Source organism: Pelmatolapia mariae, linkage group LG12 (assembly GCF_036321145.2).
Source record: "Pelmatolapia mariae isolate MD_Pm_ZW linkage group LG12, Pm_UMD_F_2, whole genome shotgun sequence".
Classification (NCBI taxonomy): Eukaryota; Metazoa; Chordata; class Actinopteri; order Cichliformes; family Cichlidae; genus Pelmatolapia; species Pelmatolapia mariae.
In genome coordinates this window covers 1,255,639-1,280,640 of record NC_086237.1, presented here as the reverse complement: position 1 = coordinate 1,280,640, position 25,002 = coordinate 1,255,639, and the positions used below count along the sequence as shown (strand labels likewise).

The 25,002-nt window shown below is 40.3% G+C and overlaps 1 protein-coding gene across 1 annotated transcript in view; it reads right to left on the bottom strand.

Annotated features, from left to right (window-relative positions):
• The window catches only part of bmp2k (BMP2 inducible kinase), a 58,851-nt gene that overhangs the window by 14,637 nt on the left and 19,212 nt on the right, over positions 1-25,002 (bottom strand). Inside the window, exons 2-12 of the mRNA XM_063490059.1 lie at positions 18,559-18,677; positions 14,971-15,076; positions 13,527-13,669; positions 9,378-9,499; positions 6,720-6,801; positions 4,246-4,378; positions 3,165-3,268; positions 3,000-3,079; positions 2,663-2,811; positions 2,042-2,241; positions 1,752-1,940 (exon numbers count right to left, since the gene is read on the bottom strand). Of these exons, the coding sequence (XP_063346129.1) occupies positions 1,752-1,940; positions 2,042-2,241; positions 2,663-2,811; positions 3,000-3,079; positions 3,165-3,268; positions 4,246-4,378; positions 6,720-6,801; positions 9,378-9,499; positions 13,527-13,669; positions 14,971-15,076; positions 18,559-18,677 (1,427 nt within the window). The remainder of the gene's footprint in view (positions 1-1,751; positions 1,941-2,041; positions 2,242-2,662; positions 2,812-2,999; positions 3,080-3,164; positions 3,269-4,245; positions 4,379-6,719; positions 6,802-9,377; positions 9,500-13,526; positions 13,670-14,970; positions 15,077-18,558; positions 18,678-25,002) is intronic.

Sequence of the window (25,002 nt, the reverse complement as noted above, 5' to 3'; positions counted from 1 at the left end):
GAAGGCCTTGGACCCACAGTCAAACCCTACGCTGGTGGTCCTCCCGGTGCACGACAATGCTTGGAGGATGAAGGAATTGATAACATTGACTGTCCCTTAACGCTCGCCTGACCTAAATCCAATAGAAAACCTCTGGGTCTTCATGTTTAGGGTCATCCAATCACTCATGATCTGGGAAGAGATCCCAGAGGACACCATCCATCGTCTCATTAAGAGCATGCATACAAGCGCACAGGGGCCAAGTACCTTTTTAAGTTGCTGCAATGAAATTTTGGCAAAATGGACCAGTCTGCTGCATCAGTTTTTCACTGATTTTCAGTGCGTCTTTGAATTCAGGGCTCTGCAGGTTAATAATTTTAAGTTCTATAAAATGATGTGGCAGTCTTCTACCCAGGCCATATCAGTGCAGACATCTAGCATAATTTGTTCCCCCATTGCAATCTGATGTGTTTCCAAAGTGTTCCTTTAATTTGTTTGAGTAGTATATAAATTCTGCAAATGACGACGAAATTAGTGAAATTTGGAACATTTTTAAATACAGTTTATGGTTCACCTGCTGCTTTTTCTCTGAATCTTCTAGTCATCCAATATTTTCTCTACTCTCCAAGTTTGTAAAGCAGTTTTTTCACACTGCTGTTGTGCATTTAAAGTACCGCACAAATGAAACTGATCCAATGTCATTAAACCATATTACAAATGTGCAATGCGTCTTCCTCACAATAAGGAGCAGGTCTAAGATCGGTGTGGAAATGCTGCTTTTTAAACACTAAGCAGGTATCTTGGGAATAAGAACAGTAATTCTGAGCACTCGCCTCTTCCCCCGAATATGAACCGCTTCATATGTCAGAACGCAACATAGATAAAACTGCTCCATTTCACCCTCTGTTCGATCCCCTCGTGGCTTCGCTCAGACCAGATTGCCTCTGAAATAAAACAGATGGTACGCGCTCGGTGGGAAACAGACTAAAAATTACGCCGCCCTTACAGTGCACATTTGGAGGACCTGTGTTTGTGTGTTTGATTCAGTAAATACTAGTTTTCAGAATATTTGGACAGATTCAGTAGGAAGTTTGAGCGTCTGCTTCCAATGCTGCTTGGCACAGACGCGAGGAGATTCGAGGGAGGAGGACTGGCTGCCAGTGTTTGGAACAGAGAGCAAATTTAGGCCATTATGACATTAAATGAAATATTCAGCTCTGTGTTATTTCACGCTGTGTCTCCATGTGTTTCGCTGTCATTTGCTCAAACTATTTACTGCAGTTTTGGATAAAGTCTTCTGCTCTGAAATGCTGTCACGTTTTTTTCAGTCGCTTGAACAAAAAGCAAATTCAATTTGATGGCTGTCGATTCGAGTGCAGACTCCACATAAGCCAAGCCACACAAGGCCAAAAAGGGGCCACATGTTTGTTGATATGACCAGAACAAACTGAGAATTTGAAATTGACATCTGTCCAAGTCAAGTATTACCTTTTTGATTTTTAAATATTGAGCATTGGAGCTACATGACTACAGGTAGATAGACTGGGAAAGCAGAGCCATTTCTGCGACTGAACTGCTGTTTGGTGTCTGGGTCTTGGCTGGAGAAACTGCACGAGCACTGGAAGTGGTCCACAGGTGCGCAAAACAAAGATGATGTTGAATTAAACCAAACGTCCTTTTTAAACATTACAAATGCAGTCACTGAAATTTAGGGTATCTTATTGCATCACTGGGGGTTTTGGTGTCACATCTAGACCTCTGAAAGGACTCACCATGGCGGCGTACTGAGCCTGAGCAACCTGCTGCTGATACATCATCTGCTGCTGCTGCTGCTGCTGTTGGAGCATGGCCTGTTGTTGCTGCTGCTGAAGCATGGCCTGCTGCTGTTGCTGTTGTTGGAGCATGGCCTGCTGCTGTTGCTGCTGCTGAAGCTGAAGCGACTGCTGCACAGCCTGTTGGTACTGAAGTCAAAATTTAAAAAAAAAAGTATGGAAAACATTGCCTCCAAGTGATGGCTTAAACATGACTGATGCGTAATAACTGGGATCATGGTGTGACGTACCTGGAGGTATTGGAGTTGCTGTGCATTTGCATGTTGTTGCTGCACTGCCTGGTGGTGGTGATGCTGTTGTAGCTGCTGCAGACGCAAATCACCAGGTTGTAGCTGCTGCAGGACTCTGTGTTGTTGACTGCTGGCATGTGGCTGAGGCTGTTGCTGAGGCTGAGACTGTATGGATGGTTGCCCAGAGCCAGGAGTGGGAGCTGAGAGGTAAAGATGAGCAGTGTTTTTTCTTTAGACTCCAGAAAAGGAAATAACAAGTAAATCTAAATCCAGGATATCTAGGGGTTTATATATTCAGATATCACATGGTGACGAGAGCTGAGCTGGTGAAGCTGTCGATTTACCAGTCAATCAACACTCTCATCCTCATCTATGGATGTAGGCAATGAGCAAAACATTGCAGCATTATCCTCATTTGGAAGATATTTAGTTCTGGAATTTATGCATAAATAAATAATCATAAATAATTTTCAGTAACTTTAAGAAATGTGTTTTGGTTTGTTTGAAAATAATAATGTGTATATAGCCTGTTAAAAGTCTTTATCTCAACAAAATACAGTACAAACTCCTTTAAGACGTGTTCTTAGATATAAAAATCCATCCTACTGAAGTTTAACAAACCTTTCTGGCCGTTGCTGACGGGTGCTGAAGGCACGGTCATCTTGACAGGGGTGACAGTGTTAGTGAGAGGCAGGACATTACTGTTTGCAGCCTTTGGCCGCTGTCTGGGAGCTATCGATGTTTCCGTTGGGCCCACAGAGTCTGTGATCCTGTAAAGGAGGAAGCAAAAGTGTCCCTCAGCATGTGCAGGAAGAACTTTACTATGTGCCCTAGCTGACAGGCTGTGATCTCAAGAGGTGAAAAAAAACAATCAAATAAAAAATGAATACATAAGATTAAAGTAATCCATCATTTCCATTTTCAGTTTATACATAATAAAACCGTCGGTGAGCAGTACCTGGCTTTCGTCAAGCTCTTCTTAGCAGCGACCTCGCTGGCTGTCAGAGGTTCAGGGAGTGACGTTGGGATGGGAGAGTTCTAGATAAACAGCGGGGAGGTTCATTTTAATAAGCCAGTGAGGAAAGGCTAAAGACATGCTGACTGTTTTATGCCTGTGACTTACGAAGAGATTTGGCACTGGACAGTCTTTTCCAGCTAATTTGAAGGCAAAATAGGACACTTGGTAAATGTCAGGTCTCTTCTCCTGGTCTGGTTCGAGCATATATCCTGAAGAAGATTAAATAAAAAAAAAGAGGTCACTTTATACACTACAAGAGCAAGATTTCTATAGTTAATTAAAACGAAGTTTCAGTTACTTGAAACAAAAGTAAAAACTAGACAGTTGAAAAAATAAACTATTTGAAACCACTTTCATGCATTTGTTCACTGACCTTTTGCTTGTTGGGCAATTGTGTAAACCACTACACTATTGAGCTGTTGTAATATCTTGTCTAAATTCCTAATTCTTGACCCTGACATTATAATAATTAAGAGAAAACTTTTCTTTTAAAACTAAACATTTTCAATCCAGAACAATGAAACTAAAAATATATGTATATTAAAAAAAATACATTTAAAAAAGCTTAACTATATCAACTCTGGTGCAGAACAACACGTATTTGGCATGTATCGTCTTCCCTTGACCACTTGGTGGAGCTGTTTGTCAAGTGTTTTAAAAAGGAAGCTCCGCCACAGGATACATTTGGGGAAGTGAAATAACTTGAGCACAAACAAAGCTGTCGTGACTGACGGTCCTCGACTGGTTCAAACAGGCTTGAGTTGGGTAAATGCATAAAAAAAAAAAAAAAGACTGAAAGAGATTACTCTGTGGGTGACAACAGCAGAAAAGAAACCACACTAAAAAGGTGGAAACTGTAACATGGCTTTGTATTTTTTATATTTATCTGTGAAATTACATCAAAGTAACATTTGGTACAGTCAAGCCTAAAGTCAAGTTCCATAATGCGGGAGACGATTTCCAATTTAAACAACATTTTTTCACATCTTTGATAATCTGCAAATGTGGGAGACAAATTACAGACAGAATATTTTGCTAGTTTACAAAATGATGTTCAATAACTACTGAATCACAAAAGACACATACCACAGAAAAAACAAAACAAATGAAAGTTATTCTGGATAGTTATTAATAACTATAAAGCTGTATTCAGCTGCTCCGTGTGACACGTTAAACTCCAACTTACTGATTAAACAGTGCAACTTGAAGGAGAATTTGGAGTTATCTGGAACGATAAAGGTTCCATCACATATGGCGACTTGACTCTCCCCAAATGGAAGTGCGAAGAAACACAGCTTGTACAACAAGCATCCAAGTGCCTGTGGAGAAAACACAAACAATCTGGTCAAACACCTGTATCCAGTTACTTTGAGGGTGGGCACTGCTAGAGACTCAGTCCCAGTGCCAACATCATACCCAAGTTTTGTTAGTGTGTATTCTATCGCAAAACCCAAAACACCCAGCGTGAGGAGTGTATCCATGTCTTCAATTCAAACACCACTTCATTTTCTCCCAAAATAAAGCAGCTAATAATAACAATAATAATAATAATAATAATAATAATAATAATAATAATAATAATAATATTGATGAAACATCTCATTAAACATTGGGTGCCATGGAAGTTTTTGATGCAGACACATTTTGTTTATAACTGAAGAAATACGGTTTTTTCACACAAAGCCTGAACAGCCCAAAGGATTTAAAACAAAACTCCATAAGTACCCAAAATACCCATCAGAACCTGGGTGCTTTCCTCCTTGCCCTGAGACAATGAAGATACAAACAACAGTGATAAACTTTAAATGCATGTTTGCTGAATTACTGAACCACTGAAATTATCTTTAAGATGTTTTCAGTGGCATGTGATAAAATTGACTGACAGGCTTAAATAGAAAACAAGATTACCATTAAAGGATACAAGAAGTCTTTGTAAGAGGTCTAAGATGATGTGTGCAGGAGAATTATCAATGGTGCTCATTGGTATTCATCACATTAAAATAAAAGAAAAATGGACTTCTACAATCACTGAATAGATCAAGAAACTGGAAATGATGCTTCCTTTCTCTTCCTACAGAGGTGCACAGGTAGAAAATAAATAATACTTTTATTCATGTCACAGGCTAAAAAACTGCGTTTACAAAATCAGGCTCTGCTCTGCAGGCAGTATGGCTGTCCAAACAAACCGGCATGCAAAAGTGCTCTGAACTAAAACATATATTCGGCTTAAGCTATATTTGGCTCCAGTATCCAGCATATCTGCTGACCATGCAGTTTGGGATGAAAGAGACTTTGGAATTAGCAGCACCATTAGGGAAACGTTTCCCTTTAAGCGCTCCATCTGATGATAGTCTGCACCACTCTCCTTAACAAGCTAATCCAGGCTGATGCTAAACTCTTAATCTAAGTGAGACAGCATGACCACCAAACAACCCCACAAAGTAGGAATAAACGCTTAAGAAATGTGTGTGAGGCGCAGCTCACCGTCAGGCACATGACTCAAAAACAGGAAGTGACAGCACATGGGGTAGTTGACAGGAAGCTGGGGATTTTTTGGACTCCTACGGTAGGCATTTTCCTTCAACCACAGACTGATTTGAAGCATGTTCATCTTTTAACATGCAGTCTCATCGTTACCTTTTAGTTTTTTAGATACTGATTTAAATAATTTGATCAGTTGAATAGCTCTAACAGACTGAAGCCACTTTCATCAGGCTGTGCTGAGCCGTGCTGTGTCTTACTACTGACTGACTATGTATTCAGAGAGGAAGCATTAAGGAAGTATTTTATAGACATGCACAGTAAAAGGATCAACCTTAATCTCATCATCTGGAACGGCTTGATCATGGCAAAAATCATCATCACTTTATTACTGATGCACGATATTGATGCATGAATCTGACATTTGGATCAGATATCAGTCTGAGCCTGACTCAAAAACCCTGATCAGGTATCTGTGACAATGGGCTCATCTACAGGCCCATCTGTTCGATTCAGTTTAATGACACTTTGTGTTTATGTGTTGACAACAACTAGCCAGAGATCTAACGTAGCATGGAGTAGGCAAATGGCATGGGGTCAAGAGTGTGGGGCCTTTAATTCTTTGTGAAAGTTTCTGATTTGACTACATTTGACACCAGTTTCTTCCAATCTACTAATAATTTTAGGTATTTTTTAAATGTTTCAAACAAAATAAGATGCTTACTACACATTCTAAGAAATAAACCACTAGTTGTCCCATTAACAGCCACATCCTTGGCTGTTTTACGCCATTAACGTACACAATTCCTCAATAATGGCTCCTGTCCAAACACTTGTTTCTGCTTCTCTGCCTCTTGCTTTCAAAACAGCGGAGGCCCATTTCACACAAGCCTATCAAGGCCCTTAACTGAGTCTAATAATCACATATGGACCCAAAATGAAAAAGGACGGGGAGCAGAGAGGGAAGAACAGATCAGATGGAGCTCTGGCTTTGTTGTGACTGATGTTGCTCAATGTTTTATGAAGGAAAAACGCTGCTGGAGAGCTGGTGGAGGCAAATAGCTGGGAGAGAAAGAGAGAGGAGGAACCTGTCGGGGCAGAGTACTGCCAGGCCAAACCAGCCCTGCAGCCTGCGTAACACACACAGACAGCATACATACAAACAGGGAAGGACCTTACCCATATATCAGCCTTAGTGGTGATGGCTTTTCCTGCATACAAGTTAATCATCTCCGGCGCGCGGTATGAAAGGGTTGTGTACCTGTGCAACACAACAACAGGAAGTAATCGATGAAAGTATGTCCTGTTCAAAAATCCAGCATGCTAGGAACTTTCTCCCCGTCATTCACTGCTGATTTACATTTCTACTCTAACACATTTTCAGTATTTGTAGTTTTGTTTTTTAATCAAGTGTATTTCAGTCACTCAACTGATGTTTAAAATTAGTGATTACAACAGAATACAGTTAAGAGCTTGGCAACTAGGCTCTGTATTACACACAGAAAAATTGGGGAGTGATTACTAAACATCCCCTGGAGCCTACAGGTGGATGCTGGGGTGGAGGAGGGGCTGGAACGTATCCAGGAACTCCTTCTGTGTGAAATCTGCAGCTTGAATAGGTGTGTTTGGTACAGTTTGAGCTGGCTTTGCCTGATGTTTTTGTTGGCTGTTGAAGTCACAAAATTAATATACCTAATATATTTCAGGTCATCATTAATCTGAAATAACTGAAAAGACTCTTTTTATGTTTTTTGATTTTGCTACTAGGCAACGGGCAAGTATACATCTATTCGTTTTTGACGTACTCAAACGCGCCACTATGTGTAGTAGCTAGAATCAAACTATTTTATTCAGCTGTTTTAACACTGATCAGGTAGGACAGAACAGGATTTTTAGGTTTCATAACAACATGTTTGGCTCTTACAGTGAACCAAAACAAAAGATGTAGCTAAGCAGCTAAACAACAGGCTCAATAAGAGGCCTGATAAAGTCAAGGGGAACTTCACATTCAAATGACCTTTTCTCTTCTGATTCATCGCTACAAACAACTTCTAGTGCAAAGCAAAAGCACATCATTGCAAAAGAAAGGGGTGTGCTTGATTTCACTCACACACACACACACACACACACACACACACACACACACACACATTCATATCTCAGTGAGGACATATAATTGACATAATGCTTTCCCTAGCCACTTACTGCAACCATCAAAAATGAATGTCTAACCTTAACCATAGCCTAACTGTAACCCTGACGCTAAAACCACATTTTGAGCCTCAAAAATGCCTACAAACTCGTGGGGACCGGGATTTGTCCCCATAAGTGACTGTTGGTCCCCACAAGTATAGTAGCATTCCAATTTTCTGTACTCAAAGATATCTAAACATAGTACACACAAACCAGTTTTTTGTTTTTCTAGTCACTGGCCAAAGTTATAACTGAATTCAAATTCAAACTTTTATGTGTATTGTTTTGCACGTTCACATAAATACAAGCTTTCAATGCTTTCATGACTTTGTCTGCTTCTGTTTATTGATGCACAGAAAAAAAAAAAAAGCGACTGCAGGTCAGAGAGTTCCTCGTTTACTGCAATAGAAGAACAAACATTTCATTTAGTTTCCTCTTCAGAATCTGTCTGATAACATTTAAAACAGCTGGTTGCATTTTGAGCAAGTCCAGCTTTGAAATGTTAGATGGAAAACCAGCTGAGTCAGCGTAGATCTAAAGCCCATTTCTGTATGACTGGGCAGATTTACACATCGTCCTATTACTGATAACAACCACACATACTGCACTTTATTGCAGCTATAAACGGGTGAAATTTAACAGGCCAATGCTGAACAAGCTTCTGTGATTTGACACTATACAAATCACATCTAAGACTGCAGATCCCTGCCATACAAATGTGCATGGGGCAAGAAGTGCCTACATAATCACATCCCATTACTGGGCATAATCTCTGATATCTGTTGGGTCTGGGCCATTACGCAGCCACCTACCACAGACGGCAGCACCTCTCTCTGCACTGGAATTAAAAAAAAAAAAAAAGAAGCAAAAAGGAAACTAAGAAAGATAGCAAGGCAAGCAACTGCCACACAGTGCACACTGACCTTGTTTATGTGCCTCACATTTCCTCTGAATTCAAGATTTGATTATCAGCAACGATCTTTAAAGGCTCGTAAACACGCATGCACACACGCACACAGTCTACATCCAACAATGTTTTCACTTTGTGACTTATATTAGTTTGGTTTTTTCCCATATTTTATTTTTTTTTAACCAAAACAACAAATATAAGGCCATGATTCTTGTTATGGTTATCCGTTTTGTTTTTATTATTATTATCTATGTTAGATAATGACATTTAAGCATTTTTACATTGTACTCTTGTTATACTTAATGCTGCCCATCTTAGCCCGGGACATTTTCTCACAGAATAGATTCCTTAATCTCATGAGTTTTACTTCAAGAAAAGTTATTAACAATAAAAAGTAATTAAGTCATTTGAATCCACCAGCCACAAAAACAAACTGTCATGAACATATTAACAAGTATTATATTCCACTCAGTCTACCTCTCAGTGTGAAGCAGTCCCTGATTATTCATCAGACCAATCTTATTGTTTCATATCGATTCAGAAAAAGAAAATATTTGACTTTTTAAAATGGCAAAAGAGAAAAAAAGTCCTAATTTAGAGACTTGAAGGGGTTTGGTGGTGGCGTTTAACAGCTCTTCCCTTACAGGACACATTTTTACACATCAGCTGTCCTATTTCAAAAACATTGACAACCATCAAACAACTGGTTATGTTCAGGCCCTAAAAACCCTTACTTCTTAATCTCGTCCTCCACAGCAGCCACGCCGTCCTTCTGTGGCAGTAAAACTCTGTGAGTGGCGCTGCCAAAGTCGCACAGCACATAATTTCCCTGGTCATTCAGCAGGATATTCTCAACCTGGCAAAAAAGAAACAGAGCAGGGTTTGGAATGTTTTCATGAGAAAAATGACATAATGGAAATAAAAACTATTGGAAAAATTAATGAAAACCCTACACTACACAGCACAGATGCACCTAGAAAGGGGGGAAAAAACAACTACAACAGCAGAAGAAGACAATAATTCTAATGTGTTAGTATGCACAGGTAAGTAGAAGTCTCTAATGTTTTCAGAGCATCTCAGCTGCAGTCTTAGTTGAAACGTTAAATGTTTTAATTTCATAATTTGTCACTCCTCACTTTGACGGTTTATACCTCACTTATGGATGCTTTAGATTTCAACTGCTGGCTTTTGCTGAACATAGATTTCAGGTCTGCTCTAAATGTTGGTAAATCATAACTAATGAGGGGCTGTTTTTTGAAGTCATCAAATGTTATCTGCAATTACACAGTCCAACCATTCATTAATACACTATACCCAAGTCTTACTTTCCACATTGGGGAGAGCTACCGTTCCCCAGGTGTAAACACAAAGCCACTGCCTTAGTGACACACTAAACACAACGACACCTCACTGGCCATTGTTTGCATGTGGTCTGGAACAATGCATCCTAACACGCAGAGGTCAAAAGACATCAGAAATGTGGAGATGGTCAAGGTCAAGAGGAAGATGAAGAAGACAAAGAAGGCCAAGAGGACAACCAAGACAATTCGCTTCTGACGCAGTTTGTGGAGCTGTTGTCCAAAATGTTTTAACCATGAATGAGGCTGGGAATGAGGTTCAGACCAATAACTTCACATTTTTAATTTGTTTACAGAGTCATAATGTGACCTAAAAAAACCCCATAAGCCTCAGGTCTTAAAGGTATGCGTTTTAGAGTCAAAAACAAAGACGATCAGTTCATATCTGTTGGTGCTGCCAACAAATATTATATCTGTTTTATAACAGATTATTAAACAAATGAAAACAAACTGGAGAAAAAGAGAGCAGTACGTATGTGTCTCAAAGGCTGGGCAAAGTAGGGTTCCCACCAGAGACGCTGTAACCTGAATGTAAGCGATCAGTATCAGTTAAACAACTGAACCTTCGACTTCTTTTGATCCTTTCAGACTCTGTGACCAAGTGCACATTAGCTAGCTTCACCACCGCTGCTCGCATCCTTAACGCTACACTTGTTTCCCTTAGTCACACTCGTAGTCTGTTTTTCTTATACTGACTTTCACTCCTCTTTCCCTTCAGTGCATATCTCCACCTCTCCAGGATCACTTGGACACACAGATCGCAATGCTGTGTGTAAACAGTCTATGGAGAAACCAATCTGCCACTGCAAACAGCGAGAGGCTCAGAGCTGATCCCTGATGCAATCAGACCCCCAACCTTGAACCCAACAGTCACTCCTAATGCACACCTCACCACTGTCCCACTGTCTCATACTTGTCTCCTGCACCACTCGCATACATCACCACTCCCGACTTCCTAAATGCACCCCAGCTCCTGTTTTGGGACCCTCGTGTCCTTTCTGTAGATCCAAGTGCAACTCCTTCTGGGATTCTCAATCAGCACAATCAAAGCAAATATCGAAGCAAATATCACATTAGGACTGTTCAGTATGAAGTCATAAAGGTGCTTCCCTGACCCTCACCTCTCTCCTTAACCTAGCTTCAACAACTCTCTCCTGTAACTTCATGGTGTGGCTCATCAGCCTTTATTTTTTTCTTAAATCTGTAGGTTTTAAAAGCTCTGCACATCACCCTTGTTCTTGAAAGTTTCTACCAGCACACTTCTTGTCCATTCCTCAGGCATCTTCTCACAGTCCTAGACTGTGAGATGCACTGCAGTAAACTGTTAAGCACAGTGGGTCCGAAATTTCTTATATCTTCTGAGTAAAAAAATATTTTTTCTCTCTCTCTCTCTCTCTCTCTCTCTCTCTCTCTCTCTCTCTCTCTCTCTCTCTCGTGGACAATAAATTATTTGAACAGTTTAATACTATGGTTAGTTTTTAATAAACAATTGGATGTAATTTTGAAAAGATCTCATTAGTGTGTGTTTAATGAAAAACCTTAAAAACACAGACACTGCTTCCTGGCACTGAATTTATTTGGAAAGTCAGACTGGTATGAAGTATTCCACTAAAATCACATCAGCTGTGATAGACAGATGAGCAAACAACCGAACGGTGGCTCATCGACTCCTATTACATTATACAGAGATTCCATCCTCACAAAACCTGATCTAACACTGTGATGTTTCAGCTGAACTGAGCAGGCCAGCTTTGTGCAGGTTTAATGCTCATTTTTCAGTTAATATTTCTACCTTCTTTCCACCTTAAAACATTAAACAAATTTAGAAAGGATGATTGGGTAAAAAGACTGGAAAAGAGAGAAAATGAGGCAGAAAGAAAAGAAAAGCAACCAGGAATAAGATTTAAAAATTAAACATCTGAAAAGAGGAAACCAGTGATGTGTTTGTGGGAGATGTGGCAGAAAAGATGAGAGACCAAAAAGACTTTAAACTGTCCAAGGCAAACCTGAGCTAATGAAAGAAACAGTGAGTGCCTCAATCTGTTGACAGCTCAGGGTTAAGGGCCTTTTTTGCACTCTCACTTCCCCTGGCACTGCGTGACTGGGCCTCCGCAGTCTTTTGTGTCCCTGCAACGTTATGTAAGCCGTGTAGGCTGAACAGATAGACAGCGAACAGAGGACCAGCCTGTGGAGCTGAAGGGACTGCACTGTTTAGAGGCTTGTCCAACTGGACTGAGTACAGCAGTGCACTGATGGGGCCACTGAGGAGGATTCAACTAGGGTGGGAAATTACCACCAGTCTCCAGGCATCAGCAAATGAGGGCAAATCTGGCTTTTAGCCACCCTTTGAATTAGAAACCTAAAAATTAAAGTGGGTTAAAGTTGGCCAGGAAGATTTAACTTTGGAGCTCTGGAACAATCCGGAAAAGGTCATAGATGAGCAACAAACGGGTTATCGGACGAGGGGAAGGAGCGGAAGTAAGTGAACGAGCTGGCAAAGGAAGCAGCGACACGTAAGAGGAAGCAGAGGAGTGAGAATGAGGGGTGAAATAAAACTAAAGCATTCCTCCTGCTGACCACGCAAATTTAGTTCACTTATAAATAACATCTGACATTTAATTAAATAGAAACCTGCTTAAACCAGAGTTACTCATTCTGTATGCGTTTGCTACACACACGTCTCCAGGAAAGGCTTTACAGTTTTCAGGTGACACACTTTTCTTTAACTGTAAAGTTAATCATTTAACAAATCCGACACTGTTTAACAGTTTCAGATTTCAAACCGTAATAATGTGTAGACATCGCATTTAAACAAAAGTTATATTTTAATATTTCACCAACTACACTGTTGGTTTATATTACCTGGTGCCTTACCCTATTAACTTCACTAAAGCTCAAGTGGTGGCAAACGTGAATGTATATACACGCATGGCTATCTAAGACCTTTATACCAAATCTGTTTCAAAGTAGTTGTAAATTAATTACCAGCCTACTGCAAGAGTAATCATGGTAAATGATTTATATTAGTTACACCCGTTGGTAAGAGGCTTTGTCACCTTCATTTTAAGACTCAAATGTGTTAATTAGAGCATAAAGTTTAGTCACGTTAAAAGAAAAATATACTATTTGGAGGGGCGGGGGGGGTGGGGGGGGGGGCATAGATGATTAGTAAATTAATTGACTTCCTGCAATTGATTTCCCTTTACTTTTAAATATCAGCTTAAGAATTCCTTTAAATAAAGAATCCGAAGACTTTCTTTTCTTCATTAGTGTGGATGAACATCTGCTATGTGTAAGTGCGATTCTTGCAGTCAGGCTGTGGCTTATCAATACAAAATAACACGTTTTTTTTGTTGTTGTTTTTTCTTCTGTGGGGTGATAGAGCCCTTTGAAATTCGTTAATGTACATTTACCTTTCTTTGTTTTACACTGCACAAGTGTAACTGTCACCAACCCATCTGTCCATCATTTAAGCTTCTTTCATGAAGAGGAGGGGGTGGAAAAATACAAAAATACCGGCCTCACCTTAAGGTCTCTGTGGATGATGGGCGTTTTGCATTGGTGCAAGCGGGCCACGGCCTCACACGTGTCACAGAAGATGTGGAGGACCTCAGCCTCGCTGAAGCCCACGTTTAACCGCTGGTTCATTTGCTTCACTACCTGCCCCGCTGCAGAGAGAGAATAAAGGGGTTGGAGAGATCGCTTTAGGAGTGAAAACAGATCAAAACAATACATACAGCATGTTTGACCATAAAAACTATTATCAACTATTCTCAGTAACTACAGTACTGTTTGCATGTAAACTTATTCTGATGAGGGCAAAACTGCTTTAAAGGGCAGTCCAAAACAAGCAGCCATGATCAATATAGAGGCCAGGGGTGCTAAAATAATAATCACACTTTAATCTCAATTACTCAACGCAACTCTTTAACTTATGATGCTTGCATTAAAAGGAAAAAGAAAGAGGCAAATGCTGCTGGGCACAAAGGGTTGCCTGGTAGACATAGGTAATGGCCATCATGACTCCCGGGTGTTTTTGTGTCTATGAAGCCAATTTTACACAATGGTAACAAAATGATCACGCAAGCCCGCCTTACCATGAGAACAGATGGGGGCAAAAAGACGACTCAGAGTTTTATAAGGACCAAAAGCACAGTGCTGTAAGGCAAGCACTTCATTTATAACCAAATACTTAAAAAGTTAGAAAACAGAAATGAGAGCCTCAAAGCAAAGCAAAAATAAATGGAAAAGACCGGTTTTATTTCAGTTATTGTGTTTTTATAATCATTCAGAAGCCAAAATTCAATTAATCGTCTAGCATTAAAAAAAATTAAATAGTACCAATGCAAGATGACGCAGAATGCAAACAAAATGCTGAACATTTTTACTTTTCCCTTACACGTTTATTCCTCTGCTTCTTGGACTTTATCCTAAATTTGCTTAATTGGTGAAGTTTGTGCTGATTAATGGGGCCATTGTGCTTGCTGTTCTTGCTCTGCCAAACCGTGCCATATGAGAAAAGTGGCATCTTATCTGTGTCTCTAAGTCAAAATTTTTTTATAGTTATTTACAGTTTTAATGATATATCAGTACAGAACAGATTAACAGATATAGAGGGAGATGTTGCAACAGTTTGAAAAGACAAGGCTTTCTGGGAAAAAAAAAAATAAAAAATTTGCAGAGGAAAAAAACAAAAAAAAAAACCCACCACGTTGGTTGCTTTAGCAACCAATACTGGAGTCCTACCACACTAACCCAACAGCAAGCCAGCCAGCTTATTATCAGCTTGTTAGCCGATTATTCATTGCCTGTCCTTTTGTGTTTATTTTTTTCCCCAACCTAAACAAAAACAGAACTCAAACCAAAATAAAAACCAGAAGTGCTTTTTAAAAAAATAAACTACTACAAGAATAAAGCAGAACTGTGAGGCCTGTCAGAACATGTTTATATTTACAGGGGCAGGTTGTACCTTTACAGTACTCCATGAGGATCAGGACCTCCCACACGCTGTCTGACACAGGACTGATCGTAGAGTCCAGGTAACCAACGATGTTCTTATGGCCCGACAGCTCTTTCTGCAAAGAGGAAGAAAACGGGGGAAGAGCGGGACAGAAAGAAATATCAAACACATGCTAAACAGCAACACAAAGAATCAACTGATGTGATAAAAGGATCGTCAGACTGGACACAAAATTTTATTTTCCTTCTTTTTAGTGAGTGCTGGTTCATGTTTAGACATGTGTAGTGTTGCTCCTATATTGCTTCAGTTATGGTTCACCCAGCTATTGAATGTACAGGGTGGGCCATTTATATGGATACACCGTAATAAAATGGGAATGTTTGGTGATATTAAAGTCCTGTTTGTGGCACATTAGTATATGTGAGGGGGCAAACTCCTCAAGATGGGTGGTGACCATGGTGGCCATTTAGAAGTCGGCCATCTTGGATACAACTTTTGTTTTTTCAATAGGAAGAGGGTCATGTGACACATCAAACTTTTTGGTAATGTCACAAGAAAAACAATGGTGTGCTTGGTTTCAACGTAGCTTTATTCTTTCATGAGTTATTTACAAGTTTCTATTTGTTCACAGCCATTGACATGTCGAAGAGGTTAACACGTGAGGAGCGGATCGAAATTGTGTTGATATCTGGTGAACGCAGTAACCGGGTCATTGCAGCAGTTTTCAATGTAAGACACCTTACGAGACCACCCATCTCCCATGCTACAGTTAGCAAACTGCTTGCTAAGTTTCGTGAAACTGGTTCAGTGTTGGATTTGGCAAAATGTGGACGCAAGAAAACTGTCACTGATGAAGAAACATCAGTGGCTGTCCTAGCTTCATTCAGCAAGAGCCCACAGCGTAGCAAGAGCCCACAGCGTAGCAAGAGCCCACAGCGTAGCAAGAGCCCACAGCGTAGCAAGAGCCCACAGCGTAGCAAGAGCCCACAGCGTAGCACTCGCCGCATGTCACTGGAGAGTGGCATTAGTCGAACATCCCTTCGGCGGATATTAGCTACTCACAAATGGCACCCTTACAAACTCCAGCTGCTGCAGCATCTCAACGAGGATGACCCAGATCGGCGCACAGAATTTGCAGAATGGGCAAAACAAAAATTGGAACAGGACCCTCAGTTCATGCAGAAGATTTTGTTCAGTGATGAGGCAAACTTTTATGTGAATGGTGAAGTTAACAAACAAAACCACCGCTATTGGTTTGACACTAACCCACATTGGATGGATCCCTCCAAGACTGCTGGAACAACAAAAGTGATGGTTTGGTGTGGTATATGGGGTACAACGATAGTGGGTCCATTCTTCATCAATGGAAACCTCAAGGCCACTGGATATTTGCAATTGCTACATGATGATGTGTTTCCCTCTTTATGCACTGAAGCTGGCATGTTCCCTGAGTTTTTCCAGCAAGATGGTGCACCACCACATTATGGGTGCCAGGTCCGAGCATTCCTAGATGAACAGTTTCCTGGAAAGTGGATTGGTCGTTGTGGGCCAGTTGAATGGCCCCCAAGGTCTCTCGATCTGACCCCCTTAGACTTTTATCTTTGGGGTCATCTGAAGGCAATTGTCTATGGTGTGAAGATACGAGATGTGCAGCACCTGAAACTACGGATACTGGATGCCTGTGCTGGCATTTCTCCTGCGGTGTTGCTATCAGTGTGTGAAGAGTGGGAGAAGAGGGTTGCATTGACAATCCAACACAATGGGCAGCACATTGAACACATTTTATAAGTGGTGAGAAACTTGTAAATAACTCATGAAAAAATAAAGTTATGTTGAAACCAAGCACATCATTGTTTTTCTTGTGACATTACCAATAAGTTTGATGTGTCACATGGCCCTCTTCCTATTGAAAAAACAAAAGTTGTATCCAAGATGGCCGACTTCTAAATGGCCACCATGGTCACCACCCATCTTGAGGAGTTTGCCCCCTCACATATACTAATGTGCCACAAACAGAACTTTAATATCACCAACCATTCCCATTTTATTACAGTGTATCCATATAAATGGCCCACCCTGTAGAAGTATGAAAACCACAGTCTGAAATAATGTGCTGCAAACTGCTTTAAAGACTCCCGCCATGTTAATCAGAGATGAGTCACCGATGAGCCATTACAATGCATAAAATCTTACACACTGCAATTGTTTTTTTAAATTCATCCATAAAATAAATTCTCCTAGAATTAAAACATCTTCTGAATTATTAAAATGTTTTTCTTAAATATTTGTAACTGCTGGCTTTGCCAAGTATGAGTGGAAGAAAAACACAGGTGAGAGTGCACTCAGAGAGCAACCAGATCAAGTCATCAATTCAACTGCTTTCAGAGGCGAGCTGTTTGTTTTGTTTTTTCACTTGATAACTCATGCTCTTACACCATGCTCATCTCTTAACTCTTTTAATCTTAACTTTATTTATTCTTGTATTATTAATGCATCAGAGCACATCTGCTGGTTCCCAAAGGGCAGCACAAGGAGAGAAACTGCAGCATTTCTTGGAAACCGACACACCTACAGTAGTGTCCCGACAGACCTGAACTGTGTCAGAGTTTAAGGTCAGCTGTGTGTGTGTGACACATTGTTCCAGTTGATGAAAAAGAATTGACACACAAAGCTGACTAAATAGCTCATAGTGAGCTGTTCTTCATTAGGACAGAGGAGAATAACATGAAAGCAGGAAAGGAGTGAAGAGAGTTGCATATTTGAAATGGTTATGGGTGGACAAACCCAGGACCCTGCAGCCTTTTGGCATATGGGTTGCCCACTCAACCAGGTGAGCAACCCAGCTTGCCCGTGACTGAAGTATTTCTTTAAAAAAAAAAATTCATTCATTCATTCATTCATTAAAACTCATTTTTTAAACTCAAACTGAGACCCGCACTGAGACCAGAAAAGGGTTAAAAATGCAGCAATACAAACTTTTGGCACTATAATGACATTTTCAAAATAAAAGCCTCTAATGAGTTACAGGAAGTTAACAGGGTTCTCAGAATTGTGTCAAAGGTTCTAAATAAACACTCCATGTGAGCTGTAGAAAATATACCTGGACACATAAAGGTTCAGACTTTCAAAACAAAAGCCTCAAATGTATTTATTGTTTTCCTTTTTTTACCGTTTATGAAATGCTGATGCTGCTCATTTATACAAACCTGAATAAGCCACCCTCCATTCAGCTTCTTAGCCATAACATTTAAGCACAAAGTAATAGACCAGGTGCGGCAGGAGCAACAATACCAATAATAGAAGACCAAGAGCAAGACCCATAACCTCATGATAAATCTAATAAATGACCCACAGAGCTGCATATCATCCTCATCACACCAAAGTTGTAAGAGAGGATGACGGACATTGGTAGCAAATTTTGTAAAACTATTGAAAAAGCACTTACAATGGGCACACGACTTACTCCACTGTCATATGACGATAAAGTAAAAGTAATTATCTAAATTCCCACAATGTTACTGAAACACTTTAGCAATAAAGATAAGCACAAAGACTTTAAGTGTAGTTGAAATGAAGGAACACTGATGCTGCTCTCACCATGATAGTGATCTCTCTCTTGTAGACATTCAGGTCTGGGACATTGTTGACGTACATCCTTTTGAGAGCACAGCGTACACCGCTGTGCGTACGAGCCAGAAACACCACAGAGAAGCCTCCTGTAAGAACACGGAATGATAAGTTATCATTACATCAGCTGCTTTAAAACTTTCTCTTGTATGGAAGTTATTGTACAGGATAACATGAGGCTTCAGACGGAGGCACTCTATGTGTAAAAACTTCTCACTTAAGATTCTGTATTGAGTCTCGTAATGGAAAATGGCTCACGTTCCAACATGATAAGTGCATTTTATTTTATTTTTTATTATTTTTTTAAACTATCCATGTCACTCGTGGATGGTTATCAGTGATTCATCCAGACTGGTGGCCAGGCAACAAAGACACGTGCACATGCCAAACAAGAGCTTCAAGAGTTGAAAAGTGAAGGTAACACAAACCAAAATCTCCCCAAACGGATGACATTTCTTGATTCCCTTGTGTAAAACAGCAATTACAGACTGTGTATAATGAAGCATTCTGAAAAAGACTCCTAAATACTGATACTCTCGCAGCAGCTAACAGGTTAAGGATAAGTGTATTTGGCCTGCATGGTCTGAACTCCAACTGGATCTAATTCGGACTAAATCACTCCATTTTCCTTTTAAACCAGACTGGATTTCCAACGGAAAGTGGAGAATTGAAGTTTAGGGGTACAGTGTGCCAGTAAAGACAGATGTGCCAGTGTGTGCTGTGATGGGGCAGCCTTTGGTCTGATTACCAGGGGTTTGCTGAGTCACTGAGTGGCGGGCATCAAAGTCCACTGACCACAGAGAGGAATGAAAGCTCTACAATGGTGCACTTGTTATGAAAGTCACCTCAGGACAAAAGACTGCATAGTCACTCCAATCGGAAGTTGTGTTTTAATGAGGGAAGTGCTACATAAGTGTATCTGATTAATGACGGTTACACCTGTGTGTCCTCGTGAGGACAGTAAACAGAAGACAGCAAGCCCCGGTCTGGCAAAGAGAACATAAACAGACTGAAGCAAAGTGTTTGCTTATATGTGGTCACAACAGTGTGTTAATGTAGCACACATTATCAGATTGGAAGGAGTGGATGATGTCATCCCACAAGCTCAGAACAAAACAAAACAGGGAGCTAAAGACAAGAGGACAAGCTGCTATGTTAGAGCTGTGTTCAGTGTAAATGTGACACTGCAAATAAAATAACAGAGCATTCAAAATGAGACTAGTTGAATCTATTCTTTTTATTTATTTAGAACTAGGATGAGTGGACTGGTTATGAAATGTTTCTGATATGCGGTGGAATCAAACATTTTTTTGAGTGTGCAGATACAGCTCCCGTTAAACCACTTAAAAATAAGTCTTAAGCAATAAATAGACCTTTGAAGGAGTAGGGAAGCCCTCCCTGAGCCTGGTCCTGCTGGTGGTTTCTTCCTGTTAAAAGGGAGTTTTTCCTTCCCACTGTTGCCAAAGTGCTTGCTCATATGGGGTCATGTTATTGTTGGGTTTTTCTCTGTATGTATTGCAGGGTCTACCTTACAATATAAAGCACCTTGAGGCGACTGTTGTTGTGATTTTGTGCTGTATAAATAAAATTGAATTGAATTAAGTAAATTAAATTCCTGACAGTCTAAAACAAACTGTTTTTCTCAGAAATCACCAGATATGGTTGCAGTTTGCAATCCCCCCCCCCCCCCCCCCCATTGACTTCCTGCGACAAATTAAGTTATACTTGATAACTATCATATTAAAATAAAAATAAAATGGATGCATGACTGTCGGTGCTCAGCAGCTGTATCTGCAGCCTGGCTGTGATTTCAAGATTGAAGCAAAACAGAAATTCTGCCAAGTACAAGAGCCAAAGCCGTTTACAGCTGCTGGATGCTGTTCATTGATTTGCTTTGGTCTGCCCTGCGCGCTAAGGTCAGCTTGATGGTCACTCCAAACTGCCGTGCCTCGATTAAATTGATTTCCTGTAACAAGGCAGATGAGTACAAAGCCATGAGACAGAAAACTGAGTCAAATGGTGGGTTAGGGGGTTAGACTTCTATTTAAGAGATCCTTTTTAAAACACTGGGAAGCAGTCATTCTTGCAGACTTTCTGCAAGCTGAAAAACCAAATCATTTGTGATGTGCAGCATGCTTTATGGCCTCGCTGTTTGAGGAAAAAGCTACCTGTGAGTCATCTTGAGGTAAGCTCAAGCTTTGTGAGCTACTTTGCCACAAAGATTCAGGAAGCAGACGTAAAAATCTAACTTCAGGCAAGAAGATGTTGTGGAGGCTGAAATGGACAGGATGACAGATTTTATAAGAAGAAATCCATTTGCTTAGGCAAAGGGCCAAGAGACTGAAAAGAGCAGCCTACTTAAGCACACATGGGAGAAATACAGCAAAGCAGGTAACTGAATAGACAGAGCTTTTTAGGGCATTAAACCCTTGATGAGTCGATGTGCAGTCTAGTAAACTGAGGCAGTTGTCATGATGACTTTGAGGTGTGCAAATAACCCAAGTAATATCAGATGAGGAGCCCTGATTGCAAGATTCTTCCAGACTGAGATAATCGCAACAGGAGCAAATTATCGGCTCATCTCCGACCACAAGCATTTTGTTATTGGTTACGATACACAACAAAACCCTGAGTCATGAGTATCTGGGACATCTCACAGTAGATAACCTGCAATGTCAGGAAAAAGACCAGAAACTGTTTTGTCTCAGACGTTTATTACTACTTGTCTGCTAATTACTTTAATGATTATTTAATTCTTTATTTAAAAAGAGTCCCACTGAGGCTACGTCCACACTGGCCCGGATAGATTTGAAACGCGTCCACACTAGCGTTTTCAGTCGTTTACACAGAGTTGTGCGTCCACATTGAAACGGCCCAAAACGCTTACGTTCCAGTCCTGCGCAAAAGTGAGTGAGAATTAAAGAATTTGAAGAAAAGCTATCTGGAGCATGTACAAACTGATAATTAATCGTTTTTAGGGCTGTCAAAATTGAGAGCAATCAAAACAACTGCTGTATAATGCCCTCCGCTATCTTTGTTTAATTGGTCACATGACTGCATCACATGACTAAAATGAGTCATCGTTTTAGAAAGTCTGCGTTTTCGAGTGTCCACACTGCGACGGGGCAGCTCCATTTGGAAATGTATGCGTTTTCGAGAGCGTTTTCAGAACGCTGCGTTTTTCCTTGGGGAAAACGCCGTCTCAGTGTGGACGGGAGGTCAAAACGGAGAGAAAGCAATGCGTTTTCGTTTGAAAACGCATTAGTGTGGATGTAGCCTGAGAGTGAGATTTATGTCAGTGAGACCTGTGTATAAAAGATCAGGAAGCAGAGCTGTGTTCACAATTTAAGGAAAGCATGAGCAACAGTAGCTGCAGATATTCAAATATAAACTTTTAAAATTCTCCAATAAAATCAGAGAATGTAGTTTTTAAATCTAGTTTTTCAGTGTGTTAACAACAGAAAGTCCTGTGACTGAATTTAATCAGAGATAACCATGCAATGGTTTGAAGTTTGCCTAAAGCATTGTAAATACACACCACACATTGCTGCTTTCTTCTGTCCTCTTAGAGGACCATCCCACTTTACTGTACGAAATTAAAAAGATTCACCTGTGATAACTTCCAATGAATGTCTTTAAGACCAATAAAGACGCATGCATGTCAACAAAATCACTATAAAAAAAAAAAGAATAAATAAAAAAAACCACAAAAAAAAAAAACCCAAACAAACAGTGCAGACAGAATTGTGCAAATTTTGTAATCTGTGGAGGTCTGCTTCAACAGATTCCTCTCCCTCATACTGGTCATTATTTATGACCGAATCCGTCTTGTAATAAAGTTGTTGACAGTAGTACTTGTTATTGCACTTGTACTTGTTCTGTTCCATAGCAGAAGGAGTACAGTCTCCTGCCGCACTCTAAGAAGGTGCCTTGGGGAAAATAAAGATCCTCTCTGGAGAAGCAGCTGAATGCCATAACAACGAAAACATGAGACAACAATAAGGCTGTAGATAGCTAGTTAACAGTAACAAACCCATCAATCATTTTAGCTTCTTTTAACGTCACATTTCACTTTTAAACTAGATTTGATATGAATTTGAGTTTTTAGTCTTCATCTTTATTAATTCTTATGAATAACGTCATAAAGCATCTGATAATGAGGACTAGACAACAATTTCTTGTCAGAGAAGCCAGTCTCCTGTACACTGCAAGACCCTTTTGTCATGTCGGAGAGTCCCTCATTTGTCCAGGAAGTTTGTATGCTGGGCACAAAGCCTCTCTAAAACAAATCATTCCACCCAGAGCCACTTAAGAGAATAATACATTCAATGGCGTACTACTTCCGTGGCTGGCATAGTCATGGGGGCAACAAAAGGCCCAGGGGCTGATTTAGTAAGAATCTGGTCCTGGAGCACATGGCCTCAGTCAATCACACACCAGGCCAGCGGGAAGACATGAAGATGTTTGTAGGATAGTGTGGGCTGAGGCTGTGACAGCCACTCTAGCTGCCAGGATCAGTGAATTAGTCAGTTTGCAATGAACGAGGGAGGGGGTCACAGCTTGTATCAATAACATCTATGAGCAGATTTCTGCACTGGATTAGGGATACTTACTAGCTTAAACAAATTTTAAAGGAACAAAAATTTAAAAGAAAAATGCATACAGAAAGAAAGTGTTTATTTAAAGCTGCTATCTAACACCTGCACACACACAAGCATCTACAAAACAAATTAAAAAAAAATGCTTATTTTATTTTTAGTAGTGCGAATTAAAATCAGGGCTTAACACGTGTAATGCACAAAATTCCCCACGTGTTGAATGACCGACAAGAAGTGCTGCAAGTAAACTGATTTTCACACCTAGAGAGTAAAGCTTATTTCAACAAGTTCCTCCAGCATACACAGGCTTCCAAGATGTGAAGTTGCCAGCATGCAAAATGGTCCTTTAGCTAAAATCTGACGAGGAACCTGCTTAGAAAGCTAAAACGACAACTGCATACATCAGTCCTGGGGAAGTTGATGCTGACGTGAAGCAATAACCGAAACACAACGGATTCAGAATATATCTGTTGAAATGAGCTCCTCAATTTGTAAAAAAAATATAAATTAAAAAAAATAAATGCTACTGAGATGACAGATAAAAGAAAGGAGAAACTGAAGAACAAAAGGTAAAAATAAATAAATAAATTAAATAAGACAATATATGACCATTATAGTTAAGCTCAAAACAAGCATCTTCCTCAGTGAATAAATCCCTCCTGTAGGAAGCGATTAAGCAATGAGATTCGCCTTAATCTTGAAATACAAAGTCTCACAGTGATTCTGGTTTGGTGTTCCTAAATCCATTCAGTGTACTAAAGTTCTGTGGATAGGGATGATTTACTCCAGGACTCATCGGCCATTAGTCACACCTCACTATTATTTTACTTCCCCTACTGCTCATCTGTACTGCAGAGCAATGATTCAAGTAGTTCCCCATGAATACACGGTCAGCTGTCAATGACAGTTGGGAGGAAAACCCCAAGTCCATGAGGCCAAGACGGGGGTGAAGACTCACATTAAAGCCTGGTGCCGAGTGAGGGCTGTAATTACCAGAAAATTTTCCCTGGCCCTGAATCTAGCGCTGTGGACCCTGACATCACTGAAAAGCCTGACAAACTGGGACAGCCCGCATGACAGCCTGTGGAAGAGGCTTGAAAGAGGATCTGAACAGCCTTTAGAAAACAGACACTCAGCACGCCTTTTATACAGGAAAGAAAGAAAAACCTCTGAAGTGATAGGAGTGTCTCAGTGAGGGAGGATTAGGGGATTTAGCAGCATGCAAAGACAATACATTTATGGTTTGTGCTCAGGCACGAGGCGCAGATGTTCTCCTTCTGAAGCATGACGTCATCACTGTACAACCATCTTTCTGTTTCTTTCTGCCTCTTGCTTTTCAACCCACAGCACTAAAAACTCAAACGTGTCGTTTAAAGTCACAAACAGACAAACAAAAACAAAACGTCTAGTTGAGAGTACACAAAGCCATTTCTTTGGGAGGACATTTTTAGCAGGCTGAGGTATTTCCTCTTTGAGGCCCCCGTACCCCAACATGAACCCACATCCCCTCCCCTAAAAGTCTCTCCCTAAAAGAGTTGTACGGCTTGAAGATAAGAGACACTAGCCTGGAATAGCCAGTAAAACTTTCATTTAAGCTTATAACAATGTTGTGTGAACATAAGTGGCCTTTATTATTTGTTACTGATGGACTTCAAATTATAAAAATGAGGAACTGGATAAAAGGAAAAAAAGGTGTTCTTTGCAGAAATTTTTTCTGTGCCACATTCACCTACAAATCTCATCTTTGCCCTTTTCTCTGAATTCGCCTCAAGTCTAATTTCTCAAGAATCAAACTTGGAAAGAGATTTGATTTGGC